This window comes from Pyxicephalus adspersus, chromosome 5 (genome assembly GCF_032062135.1).
Source record: "Pyxicephalus adspersus chromosome 5, UCB_Pads_2.0, whole genome shotgun sequence".
NCBI classification, from domain to species: Eukaryota; Metazoa; Chordata; class Amphibia; order Anura; family Pyxicephalidae; genus Pyxicephalus; species Pyxicephalus adspersus.
The window spans coordinates 24,844,239-24,865,064 of NC_092862.1; the positions used below are offsets into that span (position 1 = coordinate 24,844,239).

Here is a 20,826-nt window from a genome sequence, read left to right on the forward strand (position 1 = left end):
ACACTCAGCTACTTAAGGCAGCAATACTACATTTTATAATTTGTTCAGACACTAACAAAAGGGAATCCTGATAAGTAAATAGATCACATTTGAAACACAATACTCTGTGGCAAAATGGTCAGAACACCCAGTATTACTGGAAGAGCTCAGTCCCAGTTACTAATGAGCCTCCTTCGACCTGAGCAGCTCCATGTAAGATTTTTTCTATAACCTTACATCATTGGATGTATGGATACAAATGTTTTCCAATCAAAATGATTTGATAAACAAATCCACAGCTCATGTGGAAACATAAGACTGTTAATGCCATTTTGCTAATAGTTAGTACTAATAAAGTCACCCGAAAGATGGGCATTGTGTCATGGCTGAAATACTAGTATCTTATGTATCCAGAATTCAGACATGGTCTGTCAACAGATTGGTATAGGACCCCTGCCTATTAACTGAATCTCATCTTCCAAACTTTGCTGCAGTGGTCGATAAATGCCTATCCTCTTTTTTTTTTGTAACTCGTCAACTATTGTTAAGCATTATCATCTATGCTAATTAGAAAGTTAGCATTATCAGTTCCTTGACTATGGCTGCATACACATGCAATAATTGTACAAAAGACTGCACCATGCATGAAAAGCACTGTACATACAGCACTGTTCTGCTCTATTGATAGGGGAGGGGCGAGAATGACAGAGCGGCACCCCGTTGCGTTATCTCTCATGCACTTTCATTATGATCGTTCCCCTTGTTCCCCACCCGCAGGTGACGGATCCATGAACAACGAGCACTGTACACACACCAGATTCTCATCCGATATCAGCCCTGAGGCGATTAACAGATGAGAATCATCTGACATGTACGTAACGTAGCCTATGGGTTTGACCATCACTGGGAGTAATTTAACAACAGACTGCACTCAAGGCACAAGATACATATAATTACCATGGCTGGCCTGGTACCTACAATTGCAAAGCCCTGCATAAACTTTTAATTTTTAATCAGCAGCAAAAGACAAAATAAACATATAGACAATTGCTTTATAAGTCTCTTAACACTTCTAAATTTATGTCATTGGTATGATGCTGGTTATCCTTTCACACTGTCAATTTTCATTGTCTCAGTCTCATCAGCCTTCATTCTCACCACAAATCCAGCAAATATTGTTACATTCTAATTCCATGATTTTCTAGTCAGAATAAAGTCAATAATATGGCAAGGCCAAAGTCTATTGGTCTATGAGGAATCATATGTGACATCAGGAGTGTCATCTTCAACGCTGACACATACCTGCAACTCCTCCAGCTGGCAGTCCTCCTTGCATGAAGACAAATCTAAACTGTCAGATAAAGAAGATCCAAAATGATCAACACCAAATACTTTTAGCTGTTCCTCAGAGATGCACCTCAGCAGGATTTCAGTTCCTTGGAAGCATTTACGATTTAGCATTTCAGCACTAGCCGCTTCCTCTTCACTTGAGAATTTAACCAGTGCTTCACCAAGTCCATCCCCATTGTCATCATGTAACAAATGGATGTCTTCTTCATTTAAACAAAATCCAGTAAAAAAGTTCAATATGTCCATTTTGTTGACGTCGGCTGCAAAGTTTCTTAAATAGATGCACGTCAATTTGGATCCCAAACTGCTTGGACTAGGCGAGCCATCCTCCAAAACGAAATCTTCCTCCGAAGCCGGATCTTCTGTAATGTCCATTTTCCTGCTATCAACAAATTCCTTCACTTGTGCCTTTGATACAGGCAGCACTCGTACGCAACGCCCTTTAAGGGGTGATTTATCTAAAGCAAGTGCTCTTGTGAAATCATCGTCTGTTACAAACATAACAAAACAGTCTCGTGTCCTACAGCCATTTTTGTCATACACAAATGTGATCTGAGAATCGTCAACAAGATCATACAAAAACCTCTTTATATGTCGTTTTTCAGCATGGCGACTAACGTTTATTAAGTGTGCATAAAACTCGTGAATATACAATGTATTAGGTTCATCATAGGGGATGTCTGACCTGCAGCAAGACTTACTTGTTGAATATTTCTCTGGAAGATCAACTTTGCCACCAAATTTGATCCATTCTGCCTCGTCAGACTGCTTAATGGATACAATAGAAAAACACTTTTCATGCTTGACTTCTTTACTGGTACCTTTAGACCATATAAGTGCTTTACATGCATGCTTATGTTTAGCAAATTTAACAAGAGCCTGGCCGTTCCTTACTTTGTTTTTAGTTAAAAAAATAACACTCTTTACAGAAAAGCTTTTGAAAAACTTTTTCACATCAGAAAAAGAAGCATCAAAGGGATGCAATGATACGCGAACATACCCAGGCTTTTCCACAGACTTATAACGGTGGTTTTTATGAACCTGCTCCGCCTTGCTGTCAAGAGAAACTTGTATACATGAATTCATTAGAGGTCTCCCTGATCTTTGGAGTGCCTGACAAGCATCATGAAAGGTTTTAAATTTAACAAATGCCTCGCCATCCACCCCACCAATAATATTAACACCTCCAGATGGAATGTTCAGTCCATTAAAGAACCTTCGAATGTGAATGGAGTCTGCCAGTGATGGAAGACCTTGCAATCGAACCTTTACTGACATTCTTTAGCCTCATGAAATGATTTTCCTGTTGACATACAAAAAAGGCAGATTTTTAAATACTGTAAAAAAAAAAAAAAATTGCGTTAAAACTATATATTTGTATGTACTTTGCTACACTTAAAACAGCCAACAACTAAAATTTTTATGAAGAGACTAGCAATGGAAGCCTGTGTATTTCTCATTACAGATTTCCTAGAGGTAATTTGATATTCATAAAGAATAGTTGAAGAACTAAACTCTGAAAACTGTGGACACAAAAAAAGAGCAGAGGACAAATGACTAATCACCAGTACTTCCTGCAATTAATTATTCATGTATGTCCGGCTTCCCATGCCATATACAGCATTGTATTTCTGGGCCTGATTTATTAAATGTCTCCACGTCCCTGGATCTGCTAGGACGATGAGTGCTTGTACACACACCAGATTCTTGTTCGATATAAGCCCGGAAGTGATTATTGGATGAGAATCATCTGAAGTGCATACGTAGCCTTGGACTTTAAACATCTTTCGTTTTCATACACCTGAAATGCACTGCATCCATTTGAGCCTTAAAGCATACCTAAACTCAGAAGTTTTACCTTACATAGAAGGGTAGACAACCCTTTTATTTAAAGTAAAAATGTTGTATTCTATTTTTGAAGTGGGAAAAAAAGGGTGCAGCACCGCCGAGGCAATGAAGACTTAATGGGAGTGCAGAGCCTCCTGGGATACCTACGTCATGAACCCTGAGAGGCTCTTGGCTGCGCCTTTTTTTTTTTCTATTGATGAAAGGGCTCATTCTGCGCATGCCTGAGACAAGGCAAGATAGACTGCTCTGCGGGATTAAAGTAAAGTGTGATTTTTTGTTTTGGGTTTACTTCCACTTTAAGGCTTGTGTATCTGGGAACTTTTTTCCTGGATTTAAAGCAGACATAAAATACAGATCAGCAGATTTTCATTTATTTCCCAGGCTGAGCAGCTTTAAATGCTGCAAGTCTTATTAAAGTGGAACTAAACTCAAAAATGCCTAAAACAAAAAATCCACTTACCTTCAATCCCACATTATCCCGGCATCCGTCTCCAAGCCGGCGCCATCTTTGCCTCCTCTTCCGCGTTCTTCCTTCTACATCATCCGACCCAGGCGCGATATCGGATGACATAGGTTGGAAAAAAAACTTGCCAATCTCACTGGGCATGTGCAAGATTGGCATTTTTTTTCCCCTTTTCACAAAAAGGCTCTTTCTGCGCATGCCTAAGATGCTCAGGCATGTGCAGAAGGAGCACCCAAGAGCCTCCTAGGATGCATGATTTTGCATTAACAAGCAGCATCTGAGTATATCTGAATAATGATCAGTGACTATATGTGCTTCATGCTGATTATTGCTACATGTGCACAGATCTGTATGATATAGCCTAGCACAGTAGGGTGCGCTACAACAAGCACATGGATGTGACCTTCCCTGCACACATGCTGGACCCAGGCTGCTACTATCAGCTCTGTGTGGCCATGAATAAACACAGGGGCCAGTTCTGGTATGTAGCAAAAAATGACAAGCAATTATTATCAATTACATAGGGTGCCATCTGTTCGCTATGCATAGCAAGGGATCACTAATACCAGCTAATGGTGGCTCCAGTAATACAACCATGACAGTCAGCACGATGCTTTCCCTTTAGTTGATCAGGATACCACTAGAGCAGGGAACACTTGTACACCCAGCACACGTCATCTATGGCACAAAACACACTTGTGAATTAAAAAGTAAACAAAATGTCATCTCACGAACAGCCTAACCTGCTCCCTCACCCTCCTCTATGGGGATATCACTGAGCTCCAGCACTCTCCAGGTGCACTAACACTTCAGTGACTAAACCTGACCCTAACACAAGCCGAGGTAACTACAGCGACCATGTGCGCCTGCAGGAGCTATGACGGAGCAAAAGACGAACAAACTCTGTCACATTACCGGAAATGAACAGAAAACTCAGCTCCCGAGCAAACTGTCACCATAGCCAACTCAGTAATGGCGCCGCGGGGAGGCGTGAGCTACTACGCATGCACCTGACTTCTCTTGGTGCAGCGTGCTGACGTATGTAAATACGTACTAACCGGGCACTGCTTTACGTAGCAGCGTGTTGCGCAGGCGCTGTACAGCTCCTCTGCAAAGCATGCAAGCTGTAGTGTAATGTTAAGTATGCGGGCCCAAGCATCTAATAAGTGGCCCAATGTTAGCAATTCAGAAATACAAATGGAACACTGCTTTAAAAAAATTCACTTGGTGTTTTGTGAAAATCACAAACTAATGCATAGGAGACAAGAGTAGGCAGAAGTCTCCCATTCATTTGGATCTGGTGCAACAACTTATCCAGGGCTTGAAATATATGATGTACCACTGGACTCAGGATCCTTGGTCTCTAGGCTGTCAGCTTCAACTGGGGAGATTGTTGTGGTTTAAGTGTTATCTGACAAAACCTATTAAAAAGCTTCTACAAACCGGCCATGTAGAAGAATCTGAGATTTAATTGCAGCACTTGGAATCATTATGGGAAGATCAGACCTGCAGCCAGAATAAGCGATCCTGCACTGCTTTTAGCTGCTGTTACCTTGCTCGCCACTCATACCTCCCCCCGTATTCTCTATGGGGGGCTACATGTGGTGTCTCTGAAGAAGTGGTAACTGCACTGCAACCTCATTACCAGTCTAAAACAACACAGCCACTCCAGGGCACATAAACTATGTGCTCATGAGCAGCAGACCACACCACAGGGTGATGCATTTGCACATGTAGCCACATTATTTGCAGTAAAAGTGCAGTTCTTCCTGCAAAAGAGGAAATTTCACCAAACAGCCAGAAGCAACATATCACTTTCAAGGCAAATGTGCACACAAAATGGTTTCCAACTGCTCCCATACAGTTATTTTTTTAACATGGTTTACTGAAAAGAGGCTTTGTAGTTTCATTAGAGAAAAGAATATTGCATTGCCACCTAAAAAGGCCAAGAATTGTGTCCCCTGACAAAGTCATCCATAGTTTTGTGGGTCCACTCTTCCCTGCTGCTGGTCAGGAAGTTTTTTCTTTATCTCTGAGAAGAAAAATAATGACGGCAGATGCCAACATGCCCTGCCAGGGAAAAGTACTCCGTCTCCTGTCCAATTAAGGAGCCCAGGGGAGACCTTACTTCTCCTCAGTGTGCTGGAATTTCAAGTGATTAGTTGAAGTCTGCTGCACTTCCTACAGGGAGGTAGTAGTTAGGTAGATGTAGTTTATATAAACCATTAGTGTGGGGGCTACAAAGTGCACGGCAGCACTGGAAGTGTCTCACATCCTATGTTGGGCTAAGACTCACATACTAGCCCTGTCCACAGATACCATGCGGACCATCTCATCTCTTTAAAAGTCTGAACCAGAGAGATTGGGCCTTCCATCACAGTAAAGCTTTCTACTTTGCTTGATGAATTCATGAGGAGCAAACACACTCATATTTTTAAGTCTCCTACATTGGTTAAAACTACTACACAGGGCATTCCATGTATCTAATTACAAACAGACCAGGATCTTGTGATAAATAATACCTTCTTTTTCTTCTGATTCTGGGATATAAAGAGAACTTCTGCCAAGGCAGGTGGTGATGCCATTTATTTTATAAAAAATAATATTGGTATTAATATTGAAAGGAAAGTATTCACATTAGGCTTAATAAATCAATTGTAGCAAATATTTTATTAGTGTAATGTTCATGTATAGTACATATTCATGGTAAAAAACAAAAAAAAAAAAAAAAATCACAAATATATATTTTCATAACATATATACGAAATACTGTTTAATTCATAAACCAATGGCAAATAAGTAATAAAAGAAATGACAAAGAAGAGGCCAGCTAAACTACAATAGTAAAGCACAACCTCACCCAATATGGATTACTATTTTTTTGGGTGGACTAGGGCACTGTAGATGTGGGCCTCCAAGATTTCCACTGTGATGTGATACGTGATGTGATGTGTGTTATGTTAAGTGATATGCTGGAATCATTTCTTTACACCCTCAGAAAAAAATGGCATAAAACACCATTTTTGGGGTCAGTCTTAGCAAAGCAGAGAATATGTAATAATGTCAGAGGTTTGTTGTCGGAACAACATCTATATGATGATTTAATGTTTACAGTCTGACTACAAAAGGCTGACAGTATATTTATTTTTATGGTTACCTGAACCTTACTTAATACTGTGGGTAACCTTTGTCTATTTTGTAACACCACCATATTCTGATACCAACTTTTCATACTCCATCCCTTCCTTTGTTTTTTTAATTTTTTCCTCTTCTTCATTCTATTAGTGCAACAAAAGGTTGACAGAATGCTATTAAATGACATATCAGCATTCACAAAACAGTTTATTAATACTAAATTATATGTTTTCTTAAAAACTTTAAAGCCCAGCTTATAATTGTGGACAGGGTGGGAGAAAGTTAAAGTAGATTTAAAGTATCATTAGAAGGCTAGCTGGTACCCAATGCAGCCAGTCAGGACAAGGAGAAAACTTCTAAAAAGTGGAGGGTAAAACAAAAGCTTAACCAAGGGAGTATATGAACTCCAGTGCAGTTCCAAGAATGGCAAATGAACTGAATTTTAGGGAATATGTAGCTAAAAAGTGTTGCCAACTACTTAACCACCCATGGCCTATTTCTAGGAGTCTTCTTAACCTGGCATCCCTTTTAACAGAAGGATATTTGGTACCAGAGTAATATTCAGGACAAGAGTATAAGAGAATAGCTAAGTTATTTGATGTGTCATTTTGAAACACTTATTTATCAGTGAAAAATAAGACATACCAGAGAGGTTCAGGACCTGAATGGAATCTGCAAGCAGCCAAATATTTATTTTCATAAGAGGAAGGCCCACAGCTGCTCCTATGGACCATTGTTTTAATACTTCTACTTTTAAATTTTGGAAAAAAAATGAATAAAACTTGACTGACAAGAAAAGTTTTAGCCAACTTGTGGAACCATAACACTGGGGTAAACCATTTTAAGGCACAGCTTCATTATTCCCACCAAACAATGTAGCCTAAATACATACTAACAAGTAGATATGAAGGTAAATGATATTTAAAGGATCCAATTGCATTTTCTTACTCCCCCGATTTCAACTCAAGTTAAAAGAATAAAAAAAAAAAATGCCCAAAATGTCTACATTTATCCATAGCTTAGGGTTTCTCCCCTAATTGTTAAAAAAATAAAGTACACAGCACAACAGTGAATACGTACCCTTCCCAAACTGTACTACAAACAACCAAAGGGCTTATTTAAAGTACATTGGAATGTGTTTTGTTGGAAAGTCCAAAAGCTAGGCAACAAACATTTACATGCCTCAGAGATCTTACATCTGTTATGCCCATACACCACTGTATGAGTAGAACTGTATTCCATGCTGACCCGGAAAGTACTTGGCTGTATTGTAGATGAAGATAAAAAAAGCAGCATTCATTTTGAATTTTCAGTTTTCCTCTTCACTGGACTCAACATCTTCATCGTCTTCATCTTGGTCATCCTCCTCTTCCTCCTTCTTTTTGTGTCGACTCACTAAAGATTGCTGTAATTCAATGAACATTTTAGAAATTGTAAGCAACAAACATTTTTATTCTGGTATAAAGAGAATATATGGAGTTTATTAAGAGGCAACCACTAAATTTACATAATCACTGAAATTTAGAATTGTGCTCGATGAATTTCTTTACTGTTTTGTTGTTAAGAAACACAGTGTTCTCCTGGTTTGTCCTACCTGCAGAAGGCTGAACACAAAACAACTTTATGGGCTATATCCCTGCTCACTTCAGCCTTTGCATGTAGATGTTAGTAGACCTCTAAGGTCATAAACTAGCCTATGAAAAAGTAGGAATAGACGGAGTGGCCTCATCCAATTATAGCATTTCTCATTAAAACTGTAAAGTAAGGGGTTAACAGAGTGACCTAATAAAACATCTCAAGCTCAGTGAACAAAGGCTCTGTGTAACTGGGTTAATTAGAAGAACATATATATAACCTATTATGCAGCAACATTAACAAATGTGATTAATTAGTCTACAAGAGCATCCTTCAAAATGAGTAAAGATTTAGATTGGATTGGATAGAGTAGGGAACAATTATTCCTTATGCTGCCCGATTGTTTTTATTACTTTTTGGAACACACATTAAAATAAAAATTTTAGACCCAGAAGAGGACCTGTAAAATAAAAAAGTGGTAGCTGGAAAATGTTATTTTGCCCAATATTTGCACAACTGCTAATCATATCTACATTTTAAGAAATATGGCTGGAAACAATTAGATCCGGTGTCCCTTCAAATATCTGTACAGGTCATGAGTTTAGAGTGAACCGTAAATTATAAGCCTGAGTATTGTTCCTCTTACTCCAACATGCCTGGCAATAATAATTAATTGTTGCACAGTTGTGATCATAAGTTACAGGGGGTGGGGACACTTTCTGTTGTGAATGTAATCAGGCTGTCTAAATCGAGTTTATGAAAGCCCAGAGCCTGCTGCTTACATGTAGGAAAAAAACATATCGAGAGCTTACACCTATAAAAACAAGTACTGGTTCGTTCCCGGGTTTCGGCACCAAAAAAAAAAACAAGTAAACAGCGGCAGCTCCAATTATTCTTTACTAACTGGCTGCCTTTATAACTTATGTATGAAACCTGGCAGGGATTTGACTTACAAAGGGCATCATACAGGATTGCGGTCATATCAGACTATATATACCATGTTTTAAAGCTGCTCAGAACAAATGCCTATATAGTACATTTACATTTTACTCCTATTTATCATAAAGTCTCACCGATAAGGAAGAGGACGTTTGTTTCATAGATCCTGTTCTTGAATTGGCACGTACAATGTCTAGTCGAGACTGATAATCTGGTGGGTGCAGAGAACTTCTAAAAACCTGAAAAAATTTAACAGTTTATAAAAGAACCCCAATGTCAGAATTCTAAATTATATTCGTTGTGCAACATCACTAGTAACAAATATTGAAGATTGTGTTACCTCTAGATCTTCCTCCTCATCAATATCTTCAATATGATGGAAGGCCGCAGTCAGTACCTCCAAAGCTTTCGCATGGAACACCATTTCCACTGTAACAAAGTCACTAAATATTTTCTTTATGGAGGGGACAAAGACAAAACCATAGTTTACAGAGAATATTTCATATACATACAGAAAACAAACTTTAGCAGCATATTGTAATAGTGTAGGATATTCTGTAGAATCAGGTTTAAAGGGTTATTTTATAACAAAACAGCAGTCGTGTAAGAGGCATACGCAAAAATGCTGCTTCCTTTTATTGGAAGAAAACCTGCCCTATGGGGTATGTACGATGTGTAAATGCTCAGACGCTTTATACATTGTGACAGCCAGAGAGAAAGATGGGGATGAGGGAGAAGATTTTTGGAGGCTGGTGCATAGTGAAGGAATTAAAAGATGGAGATATAGAAGTCATATAAGCTTTAGAACCTGGTTTTAGATCTTTACAGTTTTTACCAGGAACCAATATTTTTTCACTGTGTTAGATCACCACTGATATGCATTCAACCAATAAACACAATACAAGGTTGCATTGACTTTTAGGGGCCTACATGAGCGGCTGTGGATTAAAAGTTTTAACATCCCATTCTGCCTTTTTTTCGTCAGAATTGTTCTTCCCCAGATAAATGGGCAGAAATTTTGGCCTCAGCTTTCTCAATACATTCCTATGTGCTATGTCCTGGTCACAACAAATCCTTAATGGCATCACAATAAACTGCTGCTCAGCATTCACTTCAATTCTGTGCAATGTGGTGCATTGGGCTGCCAACTGAAATAAATGGGCTGCCAAACACAAACCATGACAATGTGAATTTGTGGAAACTCAGTACACAGCTGTAAAAGGTATCAGGCCTTAAAACAAAAAAAACCAAAAAAACTTGCCTTTATGTCTTTAATTTTCTGTTTTTCAAAATTATCAATTGTCTCTTCAAGCTGGCGGCTTATTCGGGAGGCATCCATCGTGGCTCTCTGTAGCTCTGTTTCAGCCTTCAAATTAGAAAAAATACATCTGTAAATCTGTGTGTGATATTCTCTATAGTGAAAGTATAGCGTAGCCAGTTATTGCATTTTTTTCCTTACAGTGGATTTCATATCTTTATAAGCTTGCCCTTCCATACATTTGTCACTATTTTGAATAAGTGCAGAATCACAAATAATCATAAATAATGACACTTGTCGATCGATGCAAGGCCTAGTAAACAATAACCATTTTTCCCAAATAACACTTTCTTATCTGGTTGCCACCATGCACCTATAGCCCCATTCTTTGCTTAACTAATGCTAAACCCCTCGCTCTGACAACAAATACAGGGAAGAGCTTCTCGATATGAATTCCATTATTGGTGGTCAAAGCAGAGGGAGGTGAATCAATCATGTAATGAAACAAAATTTCTGATCTGTTTCATTGATATATACTGGTCAAACATTAACTAGGAATTCCCTATTTTCTAATAAATTTGATGTTAATATGGAATCTAACATTGAACCCATTGGAAACATTAACAAGTGTAGAACCTCCCGGTCTAAAAAGACATGCTGGCATGCAGGCTGGGACCGACAACACCTAGCACTAATGTCAGGATCTGAACGAATAATTCCAGGGCTTCTGATCTTGCTACACAGCACTTCATGATGTTTCTGCATTGTTTTTACATTTGAAGTGACGACAAAACATCTCCTCTCACTGCAGAAGCTCCTCTAGCAAACTATTAATGGCTACATGGCAGAGGGGAATATAATAAATCTCCACTGACCAGATGCATGAGCAACTTATAATATAAAAAAGATTGTGAACAGGTAGCCAGGTTTATTTATTAAGGAAGAGACATAGCATAGACACAGCTTCTGCAAATAAAATTTTAACATCTACAAACCAATAAAAAAATGTTACTGTGCTCTTTTGTGTGCCTGCTAACCCTTGTCTTATGCTATGCTAACAATTAAAGTACACAATCTATTTTTATTACATGTAATGTTGCATCAAAAGGGGAGTAAAGCTCTCTTAAAGTAAAAGGTGAACCCTCCTTTTGCTCGTAATGATTATTATTAATAAACAAGATTTTAATAGCACCAACATATTATGAAGTGCTGTACATTAAATAGGGGTCGCACATGACAGACGAATACACACAGTGACACAGGAGGAGATTGTTATGTATGTTATTCAGTAGAGGTTTTTCGGGCTGGACTCTATGAAGGTGACTAGCTTTGTAATTTACACACTGTAAGGTGGTAGTATTGACACCTTAACACATTGAAAATCAACCAATCTACTGTCAGGATTAATAAGTAGTAAAACTATGCTACAGTACAACAGTTAGTTAAAAGTAACAGTGTAACATCTAATGCCTTAGATGTAAAACATAAAAGCTCCATAAATACATTTTGGCACCAACTTTGATGAATATAATGTTACCAATCCACCCGCTCCTAAGGGTTCAGCATTTTTTTTAAGTGTTTATACCTGTGACTTGGAATTGGTTAAGGAAAAAAAACAAAAAATATGTTTTAATGTTTTCAAATATACTTTTCAAACTTATTGACAACAAAGGTCATTTAGTCCTTATTAAAGGATACAATGATTTGCCGATCTGATGGATTTCTTTGGCGTGTTTTCTCCAGCTGAGCCATTTGCTTTGCTTCTCTATTCCGAGCTGTTAAGGTCACTTTAAGATCTTCCTAAAAACAATTGAAAATTTGTGAGCATGGTTCATTTCTCTGTTGTCTAAAGCATACAGCATCAAATAGTGAAGGAATAAAACTGGCTTAGTATGACAACAACTAAAAAGAGGACCAGTCACAGCGTTTATGTATTGTGTGGAATATTAAATTATAAATAACCATATTGATTTTCTAGCATGTATAAAACCATATGTACCTACCCTCTTAAGCTTAATAATGGAACCATAACTTTTCAAAGGTTCAACCACTTTGGCTTCAAGTCTCTCAACCTGATAAAACAAGAAAAAAACAACAACATGCTAATGACACATCTCATGTTCTGGATTTGCAGAAACAATGCAATAAAAAAAAAAACAAAAAACAAGTGTTTAAAAAAAACAAAACAAAAACATTCCAGTATATAGTGTATTCAGTATTCTCCTCAGAACTTTTTCTAGCTGGGTGGGAAGAAGCTGTAGGTAGGAAGTGGCCCCTGTATTGTGACCCAACTTCTTGGGGCCTGGGGAGAACACTGGTGTACTGCAGAAGATACGCTTAGAAGCAGCTACTCCATTTCCCTCTGCAGTTCTAGCTACAGGTACATTTTGGATTCACTATTGCTCCAAAAATCCTGTACACAAGATACCTGCATGATTAACAAATAACTACAGCATGACAGAATGATCAGAGTTCTATCTGTGTTATCACATAAATTCTTTTCTTTATACCCATCTACTATAATTAGAGAAAATGTTGCATAAAAAGACATCAAGGGCTGATAATAGCCAGGTATTGCAGCAGCTGTCTTAGCACAATAATATTATACACATACTACATAGAGCAGATTATTAAAAGCTTGGAGAAAAGTTACAGATGTTCCCTGTTTGGTTGATATGACCATGTATATAAGTCACAGATATGAAGTATGAGTTACCTCTGCTTGCCGGTAATCCTGAAGTTTGGCAAGTTCATCAGCAAAGCACTTCAACCCATGTTTCAGGTTTGGCGTTTCTGTGTCTGCATATGCATGGACTTCTCTCACCAAGAGATCCGCCTTGTCCCGCAATCTGGCAGTTTTACGCACGTAACCGGCATAGATTTGGCACAGCTCACCAAAGTGCTTCTCAACATTAGTAACAGTTTCTTGAATTTGCCTTGTTTGATTGTCTCTAGGATCAAAAATACAAAGATGTAAGTAAATAGATATATTGATAGAGGTTTTCATCTATGAAATACCAAAAGAAGCATGTGATAATGTTAACCTATCATCTCAAAAATGGAGAAGTTCACCTTTTACACAGTGCACAACTGTTCAGTTTGGTGCTCATAGTAGAAATAGAGCACAGACTTATCTCTATTCAAAACCCCAAAATTTGGCACCATACAAAATTATTTTGATGATTATTTTCCTTTCTGCAAGGAATATAAAATGGCTTACTGATTCAGAACACCAAAAAACTACAATTTTGTGCGGAGGAAAGCAACACCAAATCTTAAATATATCAACAAAATTTCACAGCTGATCGTGCTGAAAAAAAGCTGACTTATTTGTTGAGTTGTGATTGCCAAAAATAAATAAATAAAAACATTCCTTATTTACAGCACCTAAAAAATTGAAGGGTCTTTCCACCTTTACTTTATATGAAGTCAGACTCAGTGCTGGGCATGTGACCAAAACATCTCGTCAGATGATCTTGAACTGGTTGATTTTCCTGCACTGCAGAGATCACATGATCAAATACCTAGGGCACTGGAGGGAGCCGTAGGCAGCATTTTCACCAGTGTTTTAATCTTTATATGTCTTTATGTCCATCAAAAAAGCTTTAGGTTAATATTTACAGTTTAAGGGCATTCCAGAGAACTTATTGGTTCAAAAGGATCCTTTTACAGTGGTTGAGAAAAAGGTTTTCCTGCAGACCACTGTTCGAACTATGATCAACAATTATAACTGAAATGAAAGACAGTTGAGAAACTTTTGTTGCAGGTGTTGGGATGTAGTTCTGTGTAGGTCATTCCTTGAACAAGAACAATTTTTAAATGTTTGCCAAGCGGTTTTAAGCCTTTGAAAGGTGTTTGATATGTTTGTTTCCATTTTCTGTATCCTTCCAGCTCCTGTGAAGGACTATCACAATTTTAGAAAATGACTCCTATGGCAGTTTTCAGGTGTTCTATCAACCTTCTGTGAAGTGCTAAAGTGTGAAATAGAACACTCAGTTTATCAACCATCTGTGTGCACAAGACATGTGTGAGATATAACCCCAACATCTATGGTCTGACTACTTACTGTATAATTCATGATTCTGTCACTTATGTAACAATGGACAATACTTCCAAGCTGGAATGTTTTAGCCACATTGGCTTCCGGGATTTATGCAACACCTATAACCTTTAGCACATACTTATATTATGCTCTGAGCTGTCATCAGTACAAAGGTAAATGATGAAACAACAAACATTTGGCTTTTCATTAATACGTTTCAAATGACCCGTGTATGTGGAAATGCTGGAGGAGCTTATCAGAGCTGAAGATTGGAGATAAATCTATGACTGTGTAGACATTCTGTGGTCTCATGATGTGCTAATGAACATGCCAAGCAATGACCTGCCTGGTTTTTCATTAATCAGAGCAATGCATCCATCCAGAGACCGACTTCTCCGTCTATAGTTCACTTTGTTTGGTTGCCAAGTTAGGAGATAGAATCAGATTAATGATTCCTATTCATCTGGGTAGAATATTCACATACTTTGTATTTCCTAATATACATCTCCATACCAACACAAGCAATACATTTCACATTCAGGGTAAGGCAAAAAATATTCAGAATCGCATAACTTTTGTTAGCAATTTCTTTTTACAGTTAAAACGTCAAGGGATTCACCATTCCTGGAAGTGATGATTGCTGCCAATCCTGCTGGTGGTTTTCGTGCTTAAAATGGAACTAAAATCCCAACTGGCAACCAGGCCTGGTGGTTATTGCAGAATGGGACAGGTGATATCCCTATGCATTATTCTCTCCAGATCCTTTTAGCTAGGCGCACCACCCTGGCTGTTTTTTAGTGGTCACTGATGAGTTGGGTCACAATACAGGGACTTCCACCCGCCTACAATTTCTTACCACCCAGCTTTAAAATATTTCTGGGTTAAACACTGCTATGGTAATAACTTTTACCTTCATGATCAAAACCCAACTGTGCACGTGCAGCTTAGGCTAGAACTTAGAACTATAGTGTGACTGCGAAGGAGTTACGTTATCCCGGCCAATCAGGATCGGGGTGTGATGGAATGGGGGACAGGTAAGTATCGTGGGTTTAAGACTAAAGTTTTGCCACCCACCATGGATGTATTGAGTGTCTTTAGCTGATATTTTTACATTTTTGTTTAGAAACCAACTTTAAGTCAGCACTTTCATCTACTTTATAAAGCATCTATAGGTTCAATAAAAACATTTTTAGAACTTTCTGCATTCCTTATTTTACCAGGACACAATAAACAGGATTTATAAAGCACCAACATAATATGCAGCGCTGTACATTAAAAAGGGGTTGCAAATGACAGACAGATACTGACAGTGACACAGGAAAAGGATAGGACCCTGGCCCCAAGAGCTTACAATCTAGGAGGTGGGGGAAGTAGCACACAATAGGAGGGGGAGTGGGAAGTAGTGAGGGTTTTAGGAGACAAAAGAAGACTGGTAGGCATGTTTGAAAATATGGGTTTGGAGTGCCCTTTTAAATGAGCAGCAAGTTGAATAGGAGGAAGACCATTCCAGAGAGGGTGGGCAGCTCTAGAAACGTCTTGGAGCGGTGCGTGTGATGAGTGGCTCCAAAAGAGCTTACAATCTAAGAGGACATGAATCAGGAATTCTTACTCAGGGTCAATGTGCTCTATCCAGGGGAAGCCAGGATACTTTGCATTTTCAGTATACACCATTTATTTATGTCTAGAAAACTTTTGTTGAGAAGGTGTAAAACCTTTCCCATATTCTTATGTTGCTCTTAGTGTATCATCAGGTCATTTACCATTCACTTCCTGTCCCAGAAGCACAACAGGAAGTTAAAAAAGTGAAGGACAAGTGTCCCTATTGAAGGATTTCCCCTTATCTTGTGTTCTGGGGACAGCTACAGAAGAGAGAAAATTTCCATTTTTTTGCTCAGCTGTACAACCTGAGGGTGAATCTCTGCAATAGGGACACAAAATCCTGACAGGGGGCTCAACCATTCCCTGCTGTGGTAAAATAAAAAGGTTTTGCTGTAGATACACTTCCAGTTTATTGGTAATGGTCAGTATGAGGAGGACACAGCATTATTATGGAACTCTGAATAGCATGCATCAATACACACCTGGGTAGGAGGAACATGGCTTCCTATGAATGGAGAGGCGCTATGTACTGACAAGACTCGGCTCCTTATCTGTGCTATCTATCCTAATAATATCCCTAACAATGGGAGCCCCCGACACACATCCCCTCACCTAGCCCTGGCCTCCGGCGTCTGGCTCATGTTGATGATGGCGCATCCTTCAGCATCGCGACCATAGCTCCGCCTGCTCTAGTCCGTCGCTGGGGGGATCTGGTTGCTATGGAAACAGACCGGCGCGTCCCTAGTGACGTCACCAACATGGCGGGTCGTCATAGTTTTCTTTCTGATGAGCTATGGCGGTCAGAGTGGTGTTTGCCTTTGGCAGGGAAGGTTTAGTATTTAGTCATAGGCGAGGCGTGCACTGACTACATCAAATTATAGGAGCGCTCAGGGTTCTTCAAGACGAGCTGCCAATGCAGAGACTTTCATCATGCCTTTGTGCATGGTAGCGTGTTACTTAAAGTGTACCTAAACTCAGAATTTTTACTTGACATAAAAGGGTAGACAACCCTTTTATTTAAAGTAAACATTTTGTTTGTGTTTTTTATTTTTTTTGTGCAACACCCTTTTTAAAAAAAAAAAAAAAAAAAGTGCAGCACCGCCCCCTTAATTCGCGATTGCCTAGGCATTCATGATTGAATAAGAGCCTCCTGGGATACCTACACCACGCTTCCTGAGAGGCTCTTGGCATGCTCGGGCATGTGCAGAAGGAGCCCTTTCATTAATAGGGAAAACAATTGCCAATCTCGCATGCACAGTGAGATTGGCAAGTTTTTTACCAATCAACATCACACGATGTCGCACCTGCGCAGTGTGAGATCAGGTGATGTAGGAGGTAGAACCCAAAAGAAGAGAGGAATAGGTGGCGGCACCCGGCTGTAGACGAATACCAGAACAACGCAGGACCCGATGAAAGAAACCTCTCGATGGATAGGCTGTTCTGCAGCATTAAAGGTAAGTGTGATTTTAATGTTTTGGGTTTACTTCCACTTTAAAGCGGACATTTTCATATGTCAACATTTTCACTTGACATAAAAGGGTAGACAACCCTTATATATAAAGGAAAAATTGTTTATTTATAATTTTTTACCTTCTGCGCATACCCTAATCTTGGACATGCGCAGAAGAGGAATTCCGGGACGACGTGGGACCGGATTGACGGAAGTGATTTTTTTATTTTCAGTTTAGTTCCGCTTTAACCTGGGTAAATATGTTGGGATGCCAGTGAGAAAGGCACTGCAGTGCCCACAACATGCAATAAAGTCCTTTGCAGTAATGTTTGCCATACCATGTGTGTTCCTGCACTGGTAATATGCTGCAGCAACACTGCATGGTATAAGTAAGCCCTAATATCTATATAGTGCAGCAATGCATGTATATTGACATAAGCTTTAAAATAGTTACATAGTAGGTTAGGTTGAAAAAAGACATAAGTCCATCAAGTTCAACCACTACAGATTAAAAATATCCCTGATATAAAACCTTATAAGACATAGTCCAGAGGAAGGCAAAAAAACCCTGGTACAATTTGCTTCAACAGGGGAAAAAAATCCCTTCCTGATTCTATGAGGCAATTGGATGTTCCCTGGATCAACAGTCTCTGTTATTTTTACTTTAAATCCTTAATACCCAGTTATCTTCTGTGCTTCTAGAAAAGCATCCAGCTTTTTCTTAAATCAGTCTATAGTTGTTGCTGAAACTACTTCCTGAGGGAGCCGATTCCACATTTTTACAGACCTTACAGTGAAGAATTTCTTCCTTATCTGGAGCTTAAACGTCTTTTAAGTTAACTTCTTCTTCCTGCAGACGCAAAGAGCGCCCTCTTGTTCTTTGTAATGATCTCAAAGGGAATATTGGGGAAGAGAGATTTCTATAGGGACCATTTATATATTTATACAGGCTGATCATATCCCCCTTATACGTCTCTTCTCAAGGGAGAATAGAATCAGTTCAGCTAATCTCTCCTCATAGCTGAGCTCCCCCATTCCTTTTATTAGTTTAGTTGCCCTTCTCTGCAATCTTGAATTCCACAATGTACTTTTTGTGAACTGGTGCCCAAAACTGGACTGCATATTCCAGATGTGGTCTGACCAATGCTTTGTACAGGGGCAGGATTATGTCTCCATCTCTGCAGTCTATTCATCTTTTATTACAAGACAGGACTTTGCTAGCTTTAGATATTGCAGCTTGGCATTGCATGCTGATATTAGGTTATGATCTACCAGAACCCCCAGATCCTTTTCCATTTCGGACTCCTTCAAATGTATTCCCTCTAGACAGTGTGAAGCATGCATGTTGTTAGCCCCCAAGTGCATAACTTTACATTTATCTATATTAAATATCATTTGCCACTTGGCTGCCCAATGAAGCTTTACATCCAGGTCTGCTTGTATATTATAGACATCCTGTATGGACTTAATTCCTTGACATAGTTTGGTGTCATCTGCAAACACAGAAATGGTACGTTTAATCCCAAACTCATTATCATTTATGAAGATGTTAAACAGTAAATGTCCCAACACTAAACCCTGGGGTACACCACTTATAACCTTCAGACCATTCAGAGTATGAATCATTAATTACAACTCTCTGGATGCGGTCTTTAAGCCTGTTCCCTATCCATTTGCAGATTAACTTTTCTAAACCCAAAAAGTCTTGCATATTATTCTGTGGGGTACAGTCTCAAATGCTTTAGCAAAGTCACACTATATCAACTGCTACTCCACTGTCTACCTGTTTACTTCCTCATAAAAAGAGTAAATTTGACAACTCCAGTCTTTTTTGACGCCATGCTGACTATCACTTACCATCAGAAACTTCACTATGTGGTTGTTTATCAAACTCCCTGGGATCTTTCCAACTATGGATGTTAAACTAACCGGTCCATAGTTACCTCGTAATGACTTTGCTCCTTTTTTGAAGATCGGAACCCCATTGGCCTTACGCCAATCCATCGGTACCTTGCCAGTGACTAAAGAGTCTCTAAAAATTTGAAATAATGGCTTTGCAATAACCGAGCTCAGCTCTTTGAGGACACGTGGATGTAATCTATCAGGTCCTTGTGCTTTGTCAACTTTAATTTTTCCCAGCTATTTCTCAATCATATCAATTCTGAGCCAATGTGACTCATTTAAGGCAGTGACATTGCTAAAATGAATTTGGATTTGAGCTCTGCCATTTTCCTTTGTGTACACAGAGCTAAAAAAGTGTTTAGTAAATCTGCCTTTTCTTTATCCCCAGTTACCAACCCAGTGACATCCTTTAAGGGGCCTACATGCTCAAATCTGCAAAAGTCATTTTTGGGGTTTGCCCTACTTTCCTTTGCAATCTGTCTTTCATTTTGAAGTTTTGCACATTTTATCTCCTTTTTACATCTTTTGTTATATTCTTTATATTTTTCAAACTAAATTTTATGTTTTTGGAATGCCCATTTCTTGTTCCTTATTAATGGAAAATTTGCTTTCTTAAAATAAATTTGTTTTTATCTTTCCTCTTTTTGCTTCCTTTTTGCAGCTTACATTAAATGAAATCATATTATGGTCACTGCTACCCAGATTGCCTTTTACGTGCACATTTGTTATTCTGTTAAGCTCTGCATTGTTAGAAAGAACTATAAATAATAACATGCTTTGCATTAAACCAGGCCATTTTCATGGACTGCACAATAATCAGACATGGAGCATGCACTATTGTTTGCAATGCAGCACACCATAATGCATAGGAGCACATTGCTGTGCGTTGTGTTACTATTTAGGCAGTAGCTTACATCCAGAAGCATCTCATAAGCCAATACTGGCAGATAACCTTTAGCATCCCCACTAAATTCTTAAAGCGGAGCTATTGCCAAACGTTTTACTTTAGGTAAAAGGGTAGATAACCCTTATATTTAAAGTAAAAATTATTTATCCTCACTGACACAATGGTAAAGACTGAATAGGAGTGCAGAGGCTCCTGGGATACCCATGCCACACATCCTAGAGGGCTTCTAGCTGCACATGCCCGATTTCAGGCATTCATCATGAAGGGCTTTTTCCTAATCTTTTGCCTGCGCGTTAGATTGGCACACTTTTTCCCTTTTACAGCAGGCTACGTCACTCAATCTCGCTCCTGTGCAGTGCTTGATTGGGTGACATAGCTA

The 20,826-nt window shown here is 38.9% G+C and overlaps 2 protein-coding genes across 2 annotated transcripts; both read right to left on the reverse strand.

Annotated features, from left to right (window-relative positions):
* Positions 1 to 974: 974 nt before the first annotated feature.
* On the reverse strand, positions 975 to 4,635 carry LOC140330637 (RNA-binding protein 12B-like). Its single transcript, XM_072410918.1, has 2 exons — positions 4,556 to 4,635; positions 975 to 2,632 (listed from the first exon to the last, which is right to left on the reverse strand). The coding sequence occupies exon 2, from the start codon at positions 2,605 to 2,607 to the stop codon at positions 1,228 to 1,230; it is 1,380 nt and encodes a 459-aa protein (XP_072267019.1). The 5' UTR covers positions 2,608 to 2,632; positions 4,556 to 4,635; the 3' UTR covers positions 975 to 1,227.
* A 1,656-nt stretch (positions 4,636 to 6,291) lies between these two features.
* Positions 6,292 to 16,887, reverse strand: CIBAR1 (CBY1 interacting BAR domain containing 1). The gene is made up of 9 exons (XM_072410919.1): positions 16,801 to 16,887; positions 13,264 to 13,498; positions 12,551 to 12,619; positions 12,246 to 12,347; positions 12,133 to 12,138; positions 10,551 to 10,655; positions 9,630 to 9,743; positions 9,424 to 9,528; positions 6,292 to 8,180 (listed from the first exon to the last, which is right to left on the reverse strand). Exons 1-9 carry the CDS (start codon positions 16,827 to 16,829, stop codon positions 8,085 to 8,087), a joined length of 861 nt encoding a protein of 286 aa, XP_072267020.1. The 5' UTR covers positions 16,830 to 16,887; the 3' UTR covers positions 6,292 to 8,084.
* Positions 16,888 to 20,826: the final 3,939 nt, after the last annotated feature.

Bases quoted from the DNA above. Each gene is read 5' to 3' on its own strand.
- LOC140330637 (XM_072410918.1), bottom strand. From the start codon at position 2,607: ATGTCAGTAAAGGTTCGATTGCAAGGTCTTCCATCACTGGCAGACTCC.
- CIBAR1 (XM_072410919.1), bottom strand. From the start codon at position 16,829: ATGAGCCAGACGCCGGAGGCCAGGGCTAG. The intron at 13,499-16,800 runs GTGAGGGGATGT...TTTTGATCCTAG, and splicing joins ACGCCGGAGGCCAGGGCTAG to AGACAATCAAACAAGGCAAA. The intron at 12,620-13,263 runs GTAACTCATACT...TTGTTTTATCAG, and splicing joins AGGATTACCGGCAAGCAGAG to GTTGAGAGACTTGAAGCCAA.